The sequence below is a fragment of the Epinephelus lanceolatus genome, chromosome 3, assembly GCF_041903045.1.
Source record: "Epinephelus lanceolatus isolate andai-2023 chromosome 3, ASM4190304v1, whole genome shotgun sequence".
Lineage (NCBI taxonomy): Eukaryota > Metazoa > Chordata > Actinopteri > Perciformes > Serranidae > Epinephelus > Epinephelus lanceolatus.
The window spans coordinates 47,238,326-47,258,507 of record NC_135736.1 but is presented as its reverse complement, the minus strand read 5'-3'; the positions used below and the strand labels follow the sequence as shown (position 1 = coordinate 47,258,507).

At 42.7% G+C, this 20,182-nt stretch overlaps 2 protein-coding genes and 1 long non-coding RNA gene across 17 annotated transcripts in view; 2 read left to right on the top strand and 1 right to left on the bottom strand.

The window, feature by feature from the left end:
- Positions 1–340: 340 nt before the first annotated feature.
- Positions 341–16,383, bottom strand: LOC144462560 (creatine kinase, testis isozyme-like). The gene is made up of 8 exons (XM_078166628.1): positions 16,299–16,383; positions 8,888–8,934; positions 6,210–6,408; positions 4,819–4,976; positions 3,774–3,906; positions 2,467–2,623; positions 2,140–2,263; positions 341–418 (listed from the first exon to the last, which is right to left on the bottom strand). Exons 1-8 carry the CDS (start codon positions 16,312–16,314, stop codon positions 341–343), a joined length of 912 nt encoding a protein of 303 aa, XP_078022754.1. The 5' UTR covers positions 16,315–16,383.
- LOC144462520 (uncharacterized) lies at positions 6,660–8,589 on the top strand. Its single transcript, XR_013490796.1, has 2 exons — positions 6,660–7,594; positions 8,186–8,589. It is a non-coding gene; the product is annotated as an uncharacterized LOC144462520 (long non-coding RNA).
- Positions 16,384–17,659: 1,276 nt separating the features above from the next.
- Positions 17,660–20,182, top strand: part of LOC144462519 (NACHT, LRR and PYD domains-containing protein 12-like) — a 35,042-nt gene continuing 32,519 nt past the window's right edge. For 3 of the 15 annotated variants that reach the window (XM_078166507.1, XM_078166506.1, XM_078166494.1), the window contains exons 1-2: positions 17,661–18,465; positions 18,596–18,678. In XM_078166507.1, the coding sequence (XP_078022633.1) occupies positions 18,624–18,678 (55 nt within the window). In that variant the 5' untranslated portion in view covers positions 17,661–18,465; positions 18,596–18,623. Of the gene's footprint in view, positions 18,466–18,595; positions 18,679–20,182 lie in introns of all 15 variants that reach the window. The other 12 variants (XM_078166499.1, XM_078166496.1, XM_078166491.1 and 9 more) reach the window with 7 other exon arrangements.

Here is a 20,182-nt window from a genome sequence, read left to right as displayed (position 1 = left end):
GTCCTGGAAGAGGGATCCCTCCTCAGTTGCTCTTCCTGAGGTTTCTACTGTTTTTTTGGGGAGTTTTTCCTGATCAGCTGCGAGGGTCCTAAGGACAGAGGGATTTCGTATGCTGTAAAGCCCTGTGAGGCAAATTGTGATTTGTGATATTGGGCTTTATAAATAAAAATATAAATAATAAAAAATAAAGTCACAAGCTTGTTTGAGATGAGCCGCGAGCTGTGTGCTCGCCTTTTTTGTCCGATAACTCAGGGCGGGGCTCAGCTTCCATGAGGGTGGCATGAGGGCCCCACATCCTCTAGTGGGACCTGTGCTCACAGCCCAGCACCGTGCAGCTCCATCATTCACCAGAGAACACCAGAACTGGCAGGTCCACCATTGGTGCCTCGTTCTCTTCACAAATGAGAGCAGGTTCACACTGAGCACATGTGACAGGTGTGAAAGAGTCTGGAGACGCCGAGGTGAACGTTATGCTGCATTCTCGGGCCCTGGGTTCCTCCTGGTGCAGTGGGCCCTGGGTTCCTCCTGGTGCAGGAGTGGCGTGTGTAGACAGTTCCTGGATGATGAAGGCAGTGATGTCATTGACTGGCCCTCTCATTCCTCTGACCTAAATCTAACTGAGCACCTATGGGACGTTATGTATCGATGCATCCACCACAGACTGTCCAGGAGCTCACTGATGCCCTGATCCAGGTCTGGGAGGAGATCCATCCTCCGACTCATCAGGAGTCCAGCTGTTGTCAGGAGGTCATACAGGCAGGCGGGGCCGAACACACTACTGAGTCACATGATGAGTTGGATCAGCTGTGACCGTTGTCACGTCATTTTGATCCCAACACATTAATCAATGTGCATCAGTAAAGATTCTACACTTGAATTATTTGTTCATCCAGATGTGATGTGTGATTTTGCTGTCGTTGTTAAACCAAACTAAACTTTGTAGAAGTTCTTTTCTTACAGTGCCATCTTGTTGAGAGGCTAGGCACCTATGGTGAGGTCCCTGCACTTAATGCATATGTAGGTGCACTTAGTGCATGTAGGTGGTTGCTCCTCTGGACTCTCCTCAGTGTCGTCTGCCTCTCCACAAGTGGCCTCTGCTCACTCTCCCTGGCTTTGTTCACTTTAGCCTCATGTTGGACTGAATACTTTACCTAGATTAGATTTTGCATCAAGACTTTTCTAAACAAACTGTAATAAAACCACTGTTTCCATCCCCCCTCTTTGGTATCAGTGTTGATTTGACTATGAATGTTGTCTTCTCTCCCAGCAGCTCCAGGCCCCCTCTATTTGCTTATCTTGAAAAAGTATTTCCTGGGCTCTAGTTCCCCTCATGTGGCGTTGTCGGTACTCTCCCCTCTTTTTCCACTAATTGCCGTCACCACGCTAAGTTTGGCTCATTATTTCCCCTTAAAACATAGACTGTGTAAAATAATGGAAGTAGCAGGGTTTATGGACTCCTGATGTGAAGTCTCAAGTTCAGCATTTCAGCCGACGCCATCTTGGTTTTTCTTTTTAGCCATAAGTGACCGTATGTGGATGAGAGGGTGGAGCTGTGGAGGTGCGAGGGGTGGATTTGACACACAGGTTGTGGCGAAGCTTTGCAGACAGCCTGTCACTCAAGTGGCCCCGCCCTCAAATACACTTAACTTTAAGCCTTAATGAATGTGAACAGGTGAGTTTCATAAAGATTCAGGTCCCGTACAGTCGTCACGAATGTTGAGAAACTAAGACCGTTTTTGTACCAGGCTGTAAAAGTGTTCACGTCTACATGTTAACATGGAGGTCTGTGGGGACTGACTCGCTCTTGGAGCCAGCCTCATGTGGACATTAGAGGAACTGCAGGTTTTGGCACTTGAGTGTTGGCTTCATGTTTCAGCCCCAGACATTGCTGCTGCTGCTAGGTTTAAGTATCTGCAGGATGGGAGCAGATTTAACTTAAAACTTATGTGTAACAAGCTTTGTAACTTATAACCAACTTATAACAAGCTTTTATTGGAGGTAGAGAGTTAAGAGTTAGAGCTCATGGTGAAAAGTGTAGAGATCAACAGATTCATCAAACCTGCAAACATTTGTGGCTCAAACATATAAGTTAACATGTAATTCTAATAATTAAAAGAAGTAAAGAGACCCGTGACTGACCTTCTGCAGATTGGTGCAGATGCATTTAAAGGCCTCCGTGATGTTGGCATCATCTCGTGTAGACACAAGTCTGAGGTGGTCCTCCATGTTGACCCAGACCACCAAGCTGCCATCTTCACTCACCCTGCAACAAGGAATCATGTTTGATACAATCAACAGATTCCAGAAATGTTTTGTCTCCTCTCCAGCTGACTGCTTTCCTTCAGACTTGTCTAGTATTAGAGTGACATCTGGCATCTTGCAGGATTTGAATCTCTGGTCTCTCAGGTTCCAGTGACTGCTAAAGCTACTGGGACAAAAAGACTCATGGGAAGAAACCAGACTGACCAGACCGCCCTGGCGTCAGGCCAGTCCCGGGCCACGCCAATACGGAGCTGGAAGGAGGACGGAGTGTTCAGGTTCAGCTCCCTCTGCTGCTCCTGGTTCAGCTCCTCCAGTAAGAGGAGTCGACCCGGCAGCTGCTCCTCCTCCAGCCGCTGCAGAGCTGAGAGCAAACACGACACACTGGTCAGCTGCTTTACTCAGCCCAGTCGCCACAAGAAAATGTTGGCATTGTACGTTTCTGCGAGCCGTGGATACGTTACATACGCACGTTTCACACGTATCATAACAACATTTCTAAAGTGATTGAGTACATGAGCTGACTTTGTCATCTGGAGGTGGAGGGGATGATGGACGGCTGGACACATCGGCCAGACGTCCAGCTGCAGACGACTGCAGGCCACTGTTCAAACCAACAAACACCGGTTGTTTTTGGCGACCCTTCAGTGTTTTCCTGTTTTGTGGCGCCGAGCCTGGATGTTTTTCACGACACATCATAGTGTTTCAAAGCAGCGCTCAAGCAACTGAACATGGGTGTTTCTCACTGACCCTTCCCTGCTTTTTCAAAGGTGTGGGTGTTTTCACTCACACATCACAGTTTCCCCAGCAGCAAAGTGGCTCTTGGGTGTTTTTCACTGACACATGGCAGCATTTTCCATCAGCATATGAGCCTGAGATCATGGGTGGTTTTCACCAACCTATCCACGTTTTTTCAGTGGCATTTGTGCCACCAAACGCAGGTGTTTCACTAACACATGGCAGTGTTTTCCAGCACTGAGTCTGCAAGCGTTTTTCACCAACCCATCCCTGCTTTTCCAGCAGAGTTTTTGTCACCTCATGTGGCTGTTTTAAGCCCAAACTTTGTGTTTTCCTAATGGTAAACAAGTGCTTTTTATGCCTAAAACCAGCCACACATTTACCACAGTATTATTCAGAAACCCAAAGTTCCACCTTTCTTCTACAAAAGACTTTACGAATGTAAAGTATCTGTGGTTTGCAGAAACATACAGTGTTAACATTTTTTGTGGCGATTGAATGGAGTTTACTACAACCTGGTTACTTTGAGGCCATGCTACCATCAACCCCGCCTGGTCGGCTTCATAATTGCACAGCGGCACCTGTCACATGCTGTCAGGGAACTCAGAATGCTCTTTGTGGGGATAAATTGTTCTGTTGCAAATGTCCTGCCTTCGTCTGCACCCATGGTGCTACATTCTCATGTATAATGATAAGAAATCAGAGCCTGAGTCGGCCTGAACCTGCTGGTTTGATTGTTTTCAGGTTATTGACTCTGAAACACAGACATGCAGTACCTCTGCTGGCCAGTGTGAGGAGCTGTCTGTGCTCTCCTCGGCTGCAGTGTGTCAGGAAGCAGAAGTCTTCAACGCCTCGAACAACACTCACCTCACAGCATGCAGCGTATGACCTGTCCAAGTCATCACCTCCCTGCACACACACACACACACATACACACACACACGTGTCTGTTCAAACACTACAGTAACATTGGTGACATGTGAAGCTAACATGTTGCAAACATTGAACCCCTCTGCTGTTTTCTTCGACTTCTGTGTGAGCTCAAACGTTGGTTAACAACAGGGTGTTGGCCAGAAAACGTTAGACTTCCTCTTGACAGGACCTTGACAGGTCTCCCAAAGTCCAACCCCTCGTCCTCGCTGTGGGAGATGGAAACAGGCAAAGAACCGGGCTGATATATGGTGGGCAGGCTGATACGGCTGCCATGAAGGCCTGGTATGGAATAACCGGGACATGCGCTGGCTAACAGGGCTCTGGTGAAGCTGCGTGGGCCAATCCCCCGCTCATAATGATTACAGAAACAACCACAATGAATCCACAATGTCAGGGCTTGATGTCGAAGAGGGTGGAGAGGAACTGTGGATGAGTCAAGAAAGTCTATTGTCTTTAAGTCTTAACGTACAGAGAAGATGAATAATTAAAGTGCAGGCTGACGTCTTGGCTTCACTTGAATCAGAGCGAGGAAGACGTGAACACATTTTACTATAAGGATGGTTATAGTCTGTGAAAGGGCCGCTCTGTGTCTACTGACATGTTCACGTGTTTTTATGTCACAGCCGTGCTGAAATATAAAGACGCCTATAATCTGGGTTTAACCTGTTATCTGTCGGCCTTGATTTTTATGTTTGTCCCTGGCAGACTGAGCTTTGACTTCACAGAGATCAGTATGTTTGGAAAGCTAACTAAAGTTACACACAACCTGGTGAAATGTCACTGTGTTCTGTGTTGACTCTGTGCATTCTGTGTGAAACCGCAGCGAGAGGTTCCTCAGGTTTCTTATTAACAATGATTAGTCGGCGGTGATGTGGTCGGACCAGCTACCTTCACGTTGTCGTAGTTGAAGTCGTCCTCTGGCGTCTGGCTGGTGATCTTGTGTCCGTGATGTGCCTCGATGACTCGGTCGAAGAAATCACAGAACAGGACGTAGGACTGAGCGTCGCCCGCGACACAGCCCACAGTTACAGGAGTGGACCAGTCACCTTCAGACACAAACATCACATGGACACGTTTACACACTCACACTGACAATCCTCCCAAATCTAAGGAGAATAAACTGACTTTGTGTTTCTTGAACTGTTCCCCATTCACTTAAAGGTATACTCTGCAGGATTTTCCCATGTAAGGCGGTGTATGTTTATGCCGCCACACTGGCGACAGCTGCGGCCAGAGGCATTATGTTGTCAGGTTGTCCGTCCTCAAGAATGAATTGATTAGATTGTGGCGGTCAAAGGTCAAAGGTTACTGTGACTTAAAAGAATATGTTTTTGGCCATAACTCAAGAATTCATACGCTAATTATGACAAAACACAAATGTCTAACAGGATGAAATAATGAAGGTCAAAAGGTCAAAGGTCAGCTTGACTGTGACATCATCATGTTTTAACGTCATATCTCAGGAACAGAAGGGGAGACATTTGGTCAGATACTGAATTGGTGACTCTAATCTTGAAACTGTGCTGATTGTATAGATCTTCTGTGTGTGAAGCATCCATGTTTTCACTGACATGGATGGAGACTGTCAGAGACACTGGACTGGTGGGCGGAGTCATACAACCATTCTATTCTGTGTTCGGGATGTTTATGAGCGTGTGCCCCCAGAGCGCTCAGGTGAGGTCAGGACTTTATAAAATGGTGGCGACCAGGTGCCAGACTGAAAGCAGCAAACACCCAAGAGACGTAGTGCAGAAACAAAAAACATAAACGTCAAATAAGAGTGAATCTGGGGCTGGCTTCCATTTTCTCTTTCTTCTCTCTGGTGAGCGTGTTTACGAACAGTAACTGAAAGTCCTGCACAGTACACCTGTAAATACAGTCCGTTTTCTTTCAGACCACCATCTAGTGGCCATTAAAGGAACTGCGATTAGACACATAACTGCTGATAGAAGATATTTTCCTTACATTCATCATCGACTACAATCTTGCATTTCTGGAGTAACTGGAGCAAAAAAATATCCAACTGTAAACCAGATGGAGGCTTTACTGCCAAACCTTAAAACAGCTGATTAAAAATTCAACAACACAGCAGTAACGTCTTTGAACACAGCACTAAAATAGGACTATATTTGGAGATATGAAACGAGAGGAAAGATCTTCAGTAACACTGCTGTATATCTGAAGTTTCTGTAGTTGAATGTGCCTGATTCATTCTATCAGTTCTTTCTGATTTTAATCTCACTGTAACTCTCTGACAGCCAGCGCGACCCTGACATCACCTGGTTCCTCAAGGCCCGGGCGGATGACATCATCAAAGATGACTCCACTGGGGGTGCAGCGGTGGAACTGTCGGCGATACATGGCACGTGTGAGGATCTTTCCCATCCAGGTAGAGTTCCTGCAGAGGTCGGGAAACTCCTCATCTGGAGAACCTCTCTTCAGGTGGAACTGGGACATGGGGTCAGGGGGGACCAAATTCTGAACGCACAGGAAGTTGTCACAGAGAAGACAGGAGGAGCTTTTAGTCCACACGATGCCAGCAACTGGTGCTTCTCAAGGTCGTTGAAGGATCCTTGAACAGGTGAATTTCAAGGAGGCTACGTCATCGAATACACTGAAGGACTGTCTTAATGTTAGCAGCCACTGAGTTCTACCCAGAACCGAGTCCTTCCCTCAGAGAATTTTCAAGGATGCATGTGTGTCTCCTAAGTGGGCATGAAGTACCCACAATGCTTTGTGCACAGTCAGTGACGCACAACTGGGCACTGTTCCAATGTGTGTTCACTGACTGTGAGGAAGGAGCCTAGTCTGTATAGGAAGCCACTTGGAAGGACCCGTCCTACCAAGGAAGCTTCCTTGACTTTGAGAAGCACCAGATGTTTTCCTGATGTCTGTTCTGGCGTGTTTCTTTCCATTTACAATGAGTTGGATCAAGATCAACTCAGCTGCTCGGAGTCGAGCCTCACAAGTTCACTTGGCTCTGAAAAATCAGGAGATACTTTGAGCTGATCCAGAAAATTTACTGCAACTAACAGCGAAGTTGTTTCTGTCTCTCAGAGAGAGTGTCAATATTAACTCTGTCGTATTAATAACACTCAGCTTGTCTTCAGTGTCAGCTACCTACAGCAACATTTCTAACTGGCACTGTTTCAGGGTTTTTATTTGTCACATACTCAACATTGTGCAGTGAGATGCTTTGTTGCCTCCAGAACTGTACTTGAAATATATAAAAATATACTATTAAGATTTAACCTCTTGCGACTGTAACCTCTATGAAAGTACAGCTTTGGGTTTACTGACTATTGTTTGTTTGTTTGTGTTCATACTAAATAGTTTTCATTTTAATGTCTAATTTTATGAAGAGAACTGTTTCAAGATGGCTGTAGTTGCTTAAAATGGCCGCTAGAGGGCGCTGTATGTACGTGCTATGTAGTAAATCCAGTAGACGTGAGCATTGCATGCTGGGAGCAAGACACTCCAGCCTAGCCTTGATGCTAACAGGCTACGATGTAGCTACGAGTGAAGTCAGTGACATTTTATGGAAGAAACACTGCTTTATTTTCATGTTTATGAGTCTGTACATGTTCGAAGTTGCTGTGAGAGAGTTCCAGCCGGCTGCGACCGGAGGATTTGCTTTATTTTGTTTATACGAACAAGGACTCCGGTGACTGTAATAGTTAGCATGCTAAGTTGCTAACGGACATGCTAACGGACATGTAATGTTTAATTTCGGTTATGATTAAGCTGCATTGAACCTTTCTTACCATCAAAAACCAATCGGAGTCAACTGTAAATGTTACAGAGATGTTGTAATGAGTGAATATGCTCAGTTTGTGTTTTAGAAATGCATTTATTTTCACGTGAGGAACGGTCATTTTTACTGCGTCATTCTGGGCGCCATGTTCAATGTTGGAGGGTTTAAAATGTGCTATAAGTGGGCTAATAGTCATGATTTGTTCACGTGTGGGTTTTTTCTTCTGATTTTCATGATATAAATTAAAAGTTCGTGTTGATTAAAAACGCACAAGTTTGAATGTGAATGAGAAAAACATTGATTAGAGATAAAAGATCATTTGTGGAACATGATCGATTGATATTGTTTAAAAAAAAACACAATGATGTCTGAGGTTTTAATGTCTCAAGATATATTTCATCATTGCTTTTGTGGTCAGTATTATAAGTTACACTTGAGTTAATAAGAAAAAGAAATACTGTACAGTAATTGATAATTAATTTTATTTTCTGTTTATGGCAGATTGGTTTTTTTGAGTTGCTGGATCTGCATTTTTGTGGGACAGCGTCGATTCCAACCAGGGTTCCTGTCTGAGGCGAGGCAGGGTAGAGAGGAGCTGAAATTCTCCATCTTCATCATCTTCCTGAAGATTCACGCCTGGAGCAGATAAGATCTAGGCTGCGCGCATCAAGCACACAAACATACACATTCTACCCGGGTAGCACACATACTGAATAAACTTGGACGTACATGGATACAAACTGAACACTTTGGACTGGACTTTGACGAACATTGACATTAGACAGCAATAAGCTGTGAAGGGACACTTTACTTTTGTTTTTTAGTTTTATATTGGGAAATTGAATCTGAATTGTGATTCCACTTTTTGTTGATTGTGAGAATAAATATTCCTGTGTTTACCTTTACCACTAACTTATCCCTCGCTCCTTGAGTTGAACCTGAGAGTACAGTATTCAATTTAGTGTTGTTCTTACTGGGTTACACGACCCTACATCCTCCCATGAAGACATTACATTTTGGGTTTGCTGCACCTTTTACTTCATTCTGCTTAATTCAGACCTGTTGTCTTGTTCATGGACACGTTTTTGTGCCATCTGTTGGTAGCAAAAACTATTCAATGTAAAAACAAGATGGCAGCCATCTCTGCTCAGTGAGTCTGCAGCTGATCCAACACAAAGTGGACAAGTCCAGAAAAATGATCACCTCCAAAATTGGCCGGTATCTCGTCTCCACAGGAGAGGCAACCAGAGCTGCAACAGAAGCAAAATGTTAAACAGTCACAGATCAATATTGTTTCTGTTTTAAAGGTTCTTTTATTTAGAATCTAGAAATGTTTCCGTCTCTCTCACACTGACTGTCAAAAAAAGACAAAAAGCTAAAAACTGTGAAACTGTGATGGACGTAAAGATAAAAGAAAACACTAAGGAAAATCGGGATGCTCATGTAACATGACAAGATGTACTAAAAAGCCTCTTTAAGCCGTACCCAAAACAAAACAGGAAGTCAGCCATTTTTAATTTACTCCTTATTTTCATGCATTTTTGCCCATTTTCAGGGGTCGTACTTCAACAAAGTCCTCCTACAGATTTAATCTGATCAGCTTCAAATTTTGTCTGGACCATCTAAAGACCTTCGACATTAAACACTAGTAAAAGCTTGAATTTTTTGTGAACCGTGTGACCATGGTGAGGCGTCGAATTTCATGTTTTGCCACGAAACAAGAAATAGTTTGTACCTCCCCTGTAGGCAGTCAAAGGGGCTGTCCACACCAACGCGGGTATTTATAAAACCGTGACTCTTGGCTCATGGTTTGGCCTTTCATCCACACGTAACCGCAGTTTTGGGCCCCTGTAACCGGAGTTATTTGTAACCGGAGTCCAGGGTGAACTTTTTGGAAAAGTCCAGCGTCAGCAGTCATGTGTGGACAGGATAACCGCAGTTATTTTGTCTCGTCTCCATTGTATGACATCACAGTGTGCGACGTAAACAGAAAACAGCTGTGTTATTACCCGATCCAGTGTGTGCGAGAGACGATTTGAGGATGGACCTAAACAAAATACTGCTGCTATTTAGCAGCATATCAGCACTTTGTGGCTGTATCATACAACTAACGCTACTCTGCGACCTGCTGTCCTCATTCGTGGACACTTTTTGTGCCATCTGTCGACAATAAAAACAAATCAGTGTAAAAACAAGATGGCAGCCATCTCTGCTCAGTCAGTCTGCAGCCGATCCCCACACCAATGTGGACAAAGTCCAAAACCTGATCAGATTTTCTCGTTGAGACTTGTTCATTAAGTTTAATAATGTTTGTAGTTTGATACGGCAAAAAATGTGACCAATCTTTTTTTTTTTTTTTTTTATTAATTTTTTATTGACATTCAGCATCAGACATTCACATCCAGTACATCATATTTGCATACATCATACATCTATTGTTTGCCCTAAATGCCAAAATAATATTTTTTTGTTTTATATCCAAACAATGAAAAGAAAAACAAACCACAAGAAAACTATGTACAAGTAGGGAGTGATCTTTTTCAGTATGAAGTGAATTTCTCCAATTTATGATTAATAAATGCCATTATCTTCTCCATTTTATAAATGTCCATTGTGATTTCCATCCATAGCTTCAAAGTTGGGCTCTCCTGTGATAACCATTTCCTGGTAATAGTCTTTTTACAGGCCACTAGTAGGATATTCATTAAATGTTTATCTCTTTTAAGCCAGTCCTGAGGTACATGTCCGAAAAACAAAGTCTTACTCTCAAGGGGTATTTCACATTTGAAGATATCCTGTAGAGCTTTGTGTATCTCTCTCCAATAATCCTTCATGGCAGAGCAGTCCCAGAAAACATGGTAATGGTTTGCATTTTGATTCCCACAGTTTCTCCAACAAGCAGGGGAGTTGTTATCATAATGAGACTTCTGAGAAGGTGTAATAAAGAACCAGACTTTTCAGCCAAACTCCCTCCACTTCGGTGAGCTGGTACAAGTCCATTGATATCTCCATATTATTGTCCATTCTTCCTCAGATATAGTTATCCCTCCTTCCTTCTCCCATTTTGTTTTAATATATGAAGTTGAGTGTGATTTCAGATTCGACAGACCCTTATACAAGCATGAAACAGTTCTATCAATAGTTTCTGAATTATAGGCTTTTGTAAACGGTTCAATCAAACATATGCTTGTCTTTGTTACATTTTTCACCTTCATATCAACATAATGCCGCAGCTGCAGATATCGATAGAAGTCTTGATTTTCTAATAAATGTGTCCTTTTAATCGTTTCAAAACTGGGCAATTTTTTATCTTTCATTACACTACATAGAGCTGTTATACCCTTAGCTATCCAGTCCTTGAATCTTGAGTCCAATTTATTAGGTGTAAACTCTGAATCATAGGCACACCATTTAAGAGCTGTAATATCATTCTCGAGTTTGTGTTCCTTTATGATAGTTTTCCACACTTTAAGGGTCCATTTCACCCATGGGTTATCGATGTTATTTATGTACGTTTGTAGGTTGTTATCAGCTAAGATTGCTTGTATGGGGATGGAGGGCATTTTTTCTTCAATGTTTTTCCATTGAGCAACATATGACGGGTTGCACCAGCATATCACTGCTCTCATCTGCGCTGCAAAATAATAATGTCTGAAATAAGGTAAGCCCCATCCTCCCTTTTGTTTGGCCAGCTGTAAAGTTTTGAGGCGAACCCTTGGCCTTTTACTTTGCCATATATACCTGGATAGCATTTTGTCCCACTCATTAAATTGGTTTTGGTTAATCTCTATTGGTAGGGTTTGAAATAAATACAACAGTCTTGGCAGTATATTCATTTTAATGGAGTCAATTCTTGAACTAAGGCTAAAGAAAGGAATTAAGTTCCATCGTGCTATGTCATCCTTTATTTTTTTATGTATGGGTAAATAGTTGTGTTCTGATAATTTTGTAAGATCTTTTGGTAAGTTGATGCCCAAGTATTTAAAGGACTCTGTTTGCCATGCCAAGGGGTAACTGCTTCTGATTTCTCCTGGTGGGCTATAATTATATGAGAGTGACTGGGTTTTACCTATATTGATTTTGTACCCTGATAATTGACCATACTGTTCAAATGATTGCATTAATTTAGGAAGGGAGTATGTTGGGTGCCCGAGGTAGACCAAAATGTCGTCCGCGTAGCAGGCCAATTTATATTCTCTCCCTTTAATAATAATTCCCTTGATGTCTTCATTTTGTCTAATGCACTGAGCTAGTGGCTCCAGATATAATGCGAAGAGTAGTGGTGACCATGCACAACCCTGTCTAGAGCCCCTTTCTAGGGTAAAACTATCTGATAGATACCCATTGATTTTAATCCTAGCAGTAGGATTGTCATATAGTGCCTGTATGGTTTTAATAATTGTATCATGGAAGCCAAATCTATGTAAAACTCTGTAAAGAAAATTCCAATTGACCGAATCAAAGGCCTTTTCAGCATCTACACTTATAACAATTGCTTCAATTTTATTTCTTTGTATATGATCCATAATATGTAGTGTCTTTCTTATATTGTCTTGTGTTTGACGTTGATGTATAAAACCTGTTTGATCATTATGTATCAATGTTGGTAAGAACTCTTCTAATCGTTTGGCCATGATGGAGGTAAATAGTTTATAATCTACATTAAGAACAGATATTGGCCTGTAAGATCTGCATTCCATTCTATCCTTGCCTTCTTTTGGTATAGCTGAAATTATTGCCTCCTTCCAGCTAGGTGGCGTTTGTGCCTTTTTTAAAGCCCAATTCAGTGTGGGGAGTAAAACAGGTATTAGTTCTTTTTTAAATTCCTTATACCACTCTGCCATGTAACCGTCAGATCCTGGCGACTTACTTAATTTAAGCCTACTAATTGCAACTTTTAATTCATCTTCAGTTATATCTGCAGTCATTATTTGATTTTGTTCTTCATCTAGAGTGGGTAAATCTAGGGAATTCAGGAAGCTATCAATTTGGGTTACACTCCTACTAGGAACTTCAGAGTATAAGGATTTATAAAAAACTTCAAAAGCCTCCTGAATTTCGTTTAGTTTAGTTTTTATCACTTTTGTTCTTGGATCCCTAATTTTATGAATTGTGTTTTCCGCTATCTTTTTTTTCAGTTTCCAGGCCAGTATTTTCATAGACTTAGAGCCACCTTCGTAGTGTCTCTGTTTCAGAAACATTAGGCTTTTTTTGATTTCTTGTGTGGCCAAACTATTAATTTCATTCCTAATATTTCCAATTTCCCTTAATGTATCCTGTGCCAAATCTAATTTATGTTTTCTTTCTAATTCCTTTAGCTTGTTTTTTAAGTCATCTGATTTTTTATTCTTATTTTTTTTCTTAAATGAAGATATTGCTATAATTTTCCCTCTTAAAACAGCCTTCAAGGTGTCCCATAACATGGGAGGTGAGACCTCTCCAGTATCATTGAACTCTAAGAAGAGACTAATTTCATATTTAATTTGTGCCTTAAAGGACGGGTCATTCAGCAGACTTGAGTTTAGTTTCCATGTATTATTTTTTGCCCGCAGATTAAAATCAACAGTTAAGTATATTGGTGCATGGTCACTTAGATCTATTGTCCCAGTTCCACAAGTATGTATTTTATCTTTATCCTTCTCAAATGTTAGAAAATAATCTATTCTTGTATAAAGAGAGTGGGGAGCAGAATAGTGAGTATAATCCCTTCTGTCAGGGAAAAGGTCTCGCCATATGTCAATTAAACCCACTTCCTCAAAAAGTGTGTTTACTTTCTTATATAGGGACTTAGTATCATGAGTTTTTCTACTAGATGAGTCCAATTTTGGCTGTAGATGTATATTTAAATCCCCACCACAGATCAAAAGACCTTCTGTTTCTGTTACCATAGTATTAGTGATTTTTTGGAAGAAACTAATATCACTTCCGGGGGGTGCATAAACGTTTAATAAGGTAATTGAATTCCCATCTATCTTTCCCTTTACTAAAATAAATCTACCCTCCTTATCACCAAATTCCAATACTTTTTCAAAATTTAGCTTATTTGAGATGAGGATAGCAACTCCTCTCCTATGTCCTGATTTATATGAAGAAAAAAACAAATTAGTGAAGCCCATTCTCTTTAATTTTACATGCTCCTTGTCAGTCAAGTGGGTCTCCTGTAGATACACTATGTGGGCTTGTTCTGTCCTCACCTTAGATAAGATTTTATTACGTTTGATTGGATTCAACAGCCCATTAACATTAAACGAAACGAATTTTACTTTGTCACTAGCCATGTGTATTTACTTGTAAGTGTACCAACAGAGTAAGTAAAATGAAACTTAACAGATCTACTCCCAGAACACACAAGAACACAGAACATAGTAAGAAATAAAGAGAAAAAGAAGTGTGATTCCAAGGCTGGGGTCTCTAGTAAATGACCCTGGGCTAAGCTAGATAAAACGTCTAGCTGTGGGGGAAAGCCTCTCCCACCTATGGGCTGAGGGCCCCCACCATGGCACTCGGAAAAAAGAGAAAAAAAATCTCTGTTCACTACACAGATGTATCCCTCGTCTGTATATATTCTCATTCAACTGGGGGAAATGTATAAATGCAAATGTCTTGGGGTGAATATAGCATCACCTATTTTAGGTTCTGTTTAGCTTACCAACACTTTAAAAAGTCAGTCAAGACTTATAGGTCCTCTGGAGAGGGCGAGGATTATCTCCTGAAGACTTGCAGTCTCTTCCTGATGCTTTTCTCTCGCTCCTCACCTGTCCCCTGCTGGCTCGGTCTTCCCACTGTTTCCCAAGCGGAGCGGGACAGCTGATCAGCCAGGCTCTCCCTCGGTGTAATCACGCTGACTGGCAGCCCTCTGTCCTTCATCTCTCTGGTCGCCTCCTCTGCTGTCTGATACAGCTGCGTCCCGTCCTCATAAAACACTCGTAGTTTAGCCGGGAACGGAGTCTGGAAGCGGATATTTCTCTGCTTTAACACTCGCTTCGCTTCAGCATATTCTTTCCTCTTCTGCAGGACTGCTGGGGGGTAATCCTGGTCAAAGTATATCAGCCTCCTGTTCAGAAAAACCTTCTTCTTTCCCCAAGCCATACGCAAAATCTCTTCTTTAAGCCTGTAGCGGAGGAATTTGACTAGTATTGACCGGGGCTTGTCTTCCCTGTCTCCGGCGGGTCTTGGCGCCAGCGCGCGGTGCGCCCTCTCGATGTCAAGGTTCGTGGTCGGGGGGATCTCCAGCGTGTCCCGCAGTAATTTCTCCACAAACTCAACCATGGACGACCCCTCGGCTCCTTCGGGAACATTGTATATCCTTAAATTCTCCCGTCGGGATCTCCCTTCATGGTCGAGTAGTTTGTTTTCTTGCTGATGTATGACTTTTATCATTTTGTTCAACACCTGCTCCACGTTTTGAACCCGGTCCTCCACCTTTTCAATTCGCTCCTCTGCCTCCGCTATTTTTTGGTTAACGTTGGTGAGCTCGGATTTAATATCGTTCAGCTGTTCTTTTGTGTCTTTTCGGAAGTCCCGAATCTCCTCCAAAACTTGGGCTAAACCTGCGGCGTCAGCATCCTTTGAGCGAGGATTAGCATTAGCTCCGCCATCTTGTGACCTTGCTGGAGAGCTGTTCGCCGACGCCGAGTTTTCCTCATTTGCAGGCTCTGCAACGGTGTTTCCTCTGTTTCCTCTCTTCTTCCCCATTCTTGCCCCTCATGTGACCAATCTTAGCAACAGTAACAAGTTAAGACGCTGTTAATTAGGAAGTTCTCATTTGAGGATATTGGGACTATATTATCGTCTCGTTTGAGGACATTGAGCTTTCTTGTGAAAAACTCTGTCGCTATGTCAGCGCATTATTTGCCACAAAACAAACAGGAAGTTGTGGTAACTACAGTGGACCTTGTCCAATCTGCCCCAAATTCCACGTCTCATCAGTGTCCAGGCCTGAAATCATCAGCATGCAAATGAGGTGTCACAGTGACTGTGCCACCCACCGGTAACAGGAAGGAAGCTACGTCCGACAATGATCACTGATTTACATAGAATTTACAAGGTGTGATCTACAATTGATTCACAGCAACATGATGTATAATTAGTGTGTCTCCAGTGCCACAGAGTGGACACAGGAAGTGCTACAAAATGTGAAATAGTTAATTCCTGGCCCCACACTTCATAAAGGATGTACCATCTAGCTGCTGCATGCCGTGTCTGACTGTCACAGATATGAACAGCAGCATCAGCTGGCGTCCTGCCAGTATCCCGACATGGGCAAACGTGCGAGGGGCCTGTTCAGCGCTGCTTGCAGCTTTAGTTCATAACTGTCATTTGTTTGATTTGAGCTAAAACTCCACATCAGGTTAAAAATCGAGACTAAACATTCAGTATGTAAAGAGTTTGATGATCATCTCATATAAAGTCTGAAAAACAACCACATTAAGGACTAAAAACCAGCAGATACAAGAAACAGTGATATTGTTGGTGTGATCACAGAAGCTTCAGTCATGCTCACGTCAACACTGTCTGTTTCAAACAAACCTCCAGTCAGTGCGATCTAACTAACTGTAACAGTGGGTTAGTTTACTGAGTGAAAAACACAGAGCATGCAGTAAAAAACACTCACGTTTGACCTTCCACATGTCGTCAGCACAACAGTAGCTCTAAGAATAGTTGTGTTGGTCCTGAGCAGCTCGTCCTGCAGCCTGCAGGGGTCCGGTTACAGTCCAAACAATGTCAGCCTTTTCATAACTGCGCACAGGACGGCTGCGTTTGACCGTCCATCAGTAGAGACACTGGGGCATGCTTTCAGCCCACAGCTGTTCCTCTAATGCTGCACAGAGTTCACTTTTAGTTTATTTCTGTGTGTAACTTGTGGTTTGTAATCAACCTGCAGAGTTCAGTCAGGGTTGACCTGCTCTATCTCCTGGGGCAGACCTTTAATTCATACTGTCTGTTCATAGTCCTGTCTCATATCTGCAGGGGGAACAACAGCAGCAGCAGAGGAGGAGGGATGCTGACAGTTAGTGATGTGCTGCTGCAGAGTTTGATGTGGTGCAGTCATATGTGTGAGAGGACCCCTCTGTATGTTTGATCTCTGATGCTTAAAGTTTGTAGAAAGTCTTCTTTACAAATAGATGTTATTTAGTATGAAGGATTTGTTTTGTACACGGAGGACAAAACGCTGTACGATGGTTCAACCTTTGTATTTGATCAATAATGTTCTGAGGCACGAGCTTCGCTTATTTATGGGTCCGGGCTACGTGGCAGATTTTAAAAACTGACTGATCATTCCACCGTATTCACCTCAGAGAGCTGACAGGTGATCTTAATGACTTGGTTAAGAGTGCTAGAGCTGCTTACTTTAACAACCTCAGTACATGGAGCAAACACAGTCCCAAAGTGTTATTTAACACCATCAACACCATTGTCAGCTCCCCTCTTCCCTCTGTTCCTGTGTTTTCAAACGAAGACTGCAACTGTTTTCTTTTGTTTTTTGTAAATAAGGTTGCTGATGTTAGGGCAGGCATTACCCCCCCACCCCCTTTCTCATCAGTCCAGTCATCCAGTCATCATTGTGCAGCTTTTCACCCATCTCCCTGAATGATCGGTGTGATATAGTGAGCACTATGAAGACCTCCTCGAGCTCCCTACACATCCTCCCTACCTCTATGCTCAAGGAAGTAATTAGCTCTGTAGGCCCTAGTATAGTCACCATCATCAACAGATCCCTTGTCTCTGGCTCTGTCCCTTCCTACTTCAAGCAGGCTCTCCTTAAAAAGCCTAATTTGGACCCCTCTGTTCCAAAAAATTACAGACCCATCTCCAAGCTGCCTTTTGTCTCTAAGGTCTTAGAGAAATTTGTGGCCAACCAACTCACAAACTATCCGTCTAATCATAACCTCACAGACAAATTTTAATCAGGCTTAATCATTTTAACACTCCACTGAAACCCCCTCCTTAGAGTCTCAAATGACCTCATGATGTCAGCTGATAACGGTGAATGTTCTGTCCTAGTCCTATTAGACCTCAGGGCAGCGTTTGATACGGTCGATCATGGCATCCTGCTGGACAGTCTCAGGGAGTGGGTTGGCATATCCGGAAGTGCATGAAATTGGTTCGTCTCCTACCTTAGGGAGAGAAGCTTCTCTGTGGCTGTGGGCCCTTTTAAGTCTGACCCCTCTGCCCTTTCGTGTGGCGTGCCTCAAGGTTCCGTCCTCGCTCCCCTTGTCTTCGCCCTATATATGCTCCCTCTGGCCTCCCTCATCAGTAATTTCACAGGAATTTCCTACAACTGGTACGCAGATGACATCCAGCTGTACTGTTCTTTCAAACCCCGATGAGTTGGAGAAACTAACAGTCCTACAGGAGTGTGTTTCCGCCATTGAAATCTGGATGGGCTGTAATTTTCTCCAGCTAAATGCCGCTAGGTCAGAGGTCCTAATCATAGCCACTGACAATATTGCCTCTCGTCTGTCCATGCACTTGGGGTCCTTTAAAGAACATGTTTGCACCCACCTGAGAAATCTGGGCGTCTTATTTGACCAGCCTCTGCATCTCGACAAGCATGTCAAATCCCTCACCCGCACCTGTTTCTTTCACCTCAGAAATATTGCAAAACTCCGGTCCATCATATCCCACTCCGAATTAGAAATGTCTGTGCACCGCCCTGTGCAGGTGTGTCTGCACTGACGGAGTCATGTGATGAAGAGTGTGGGTGTCAACATAAAGCTGAATCATCCTGTCTCACATGATCAGAGGCAGATCTGGGCGGCAGTTGTGTGTTAAAGGAGGTAAGTGAGGTTTGACTGTAATGTCTCTTCCTTTAATGTGAACTGTGAAGTTAATGTTAACTAACCTGCTCTTTGTCCTCTCATTAGTAATAATTGTGCTTGTAATATTTTCTGTGTGATGATGATGAAGTCAGAGGAGCTGGGTGAAAGAATGCAGGATGGAAAACCAGTGTGCGACTGGCGTGGCTGTGGATCCAGAAACATCACAGCGAGGTAAGATGGTGGTTTACTTCCCTTTTAACTGTCACTGATTTGTGTTTGTGCGCTCCGACTTCAAAACACTGAGAGAAACATTCACAGTGAAAATGAATTCTTTCTTTTCCGTTGCTGTAATCGTGACTCGTTCAGCTCCGTCTGATGCAGACTGGAAACAATGGTTCAGGCTTTGCGTGTAAACTGTGACACACCTGACATGCCCCAACCTGCCAGATTAAATCTCTACCTTACAGCTTGTCTACACAGGAGAAGTTTACACCCCTCTGATGAGACAGATATGCTTCCATTTTAATTAGTATATTTGTCATGACTCGCTCTTCAGATTAATTTCTGTAGCCTCGACAGTCTGAGAGAAAAGAAACACTTTAAGATTATTTTGGGCCTTTTTGTCTTTTATTGACAGGAAATGTGTGCACACACAGAAAGAGGGAAGATATTAAGTGGGGCGCAGTATTCCTTGGCCACTGTCACACCTGAAATAAACTTTTTGTGACCATCTGAGTCAAGTCAAACTTTATTTATAGAGAATATTTAAAAACAACCACAGCTGAGCAAAGTGCTGAACAGCAACAAAGTTCTCAAACAGAGAAATAGAAGCAAACAACAATAACAGAAGTCAAAAATCAGTCATACACCATAGAGAGGAGATGGGTCATCAGCAGCGACTTAAGGTTTCTACAGTCTGAGAGGTTTTTATTTCAGTAGAGAAGCTGTTCCAGAGTTTTGGGGCGGCCACCACACAGGCTCGGTCACCACTGTTTTTGTGTCTCGCTCTGGGAACACCCAGAAGCAAATGATTGGTGAACTTCAGTGCTCTAACTGGAGCATGAAGCTACAAACGTTCTGCTAGATAAGTCGGCACCAGACCATTTAACACCTTAAAAATAATAAAAATGAAATCTTAAAATCAATTCTAAAATGGACAAGAAGTTGGTGGAGGGAGGCCAGTACCGGTGTTATGATCATGGTTTCTTTTTTAAATCAGAAGACTAATCGCTGCATTTTGTTCCAACTGCAGATGACAAAGAGACAACTGTTCTACACCCACATACAAGGAATTACAGTAGTCGAGCTGAAAAGGAAATTAAAACATGAATAACGAGAGAGAGCCTTTGGGATTTTAATTAGATAATGACTCCTGAAACAGCTGATCACTTTAGTTTGTGTGGTTCTGAAACGTTAACAATACAATGTAGATATCAATGACAGTTCACATATTACATTTAATAGCATTCAATAGCAGATCTCCAGCTTAAAGCTACAACACACAAGCTAACAAACTAACATTGAACTGAAGTCACAGTGGGATATTATAACAGAGGAATGCACTGGAAGCTTAAATAACCATCCAAAAACACTGTTTGCATCACTGGTGACAACAGAAGTTACTGACTGTAAGAAACTACCTGACTTACAGTGGCATGCAGAAGTTTGGGCACCCCTGGTCAAAAGTATGTTTACTGTGAGTAGTTAAGTGAGTAGAAGATGAACTGATCTCCAA

Coding starts and splice junctions, on each gene's coding strand:
- LOC144462560 (XM_078166628.1), bottom strand. Junction 3,907..4,818: donor TCAACTACGACAACGTGAAG/GTAGCTGGTCCG, acceptor GTGTGTGTGCAG/GGAGGTGATGACTTGGACAG. Junction 2,624..3,773: donor CCTCACACTGGCCAGCAGAG/GTACTGCATGTC, acceptor GTTTGCTCTCAG/CTCTGCAGCGGCTGGAGGAG.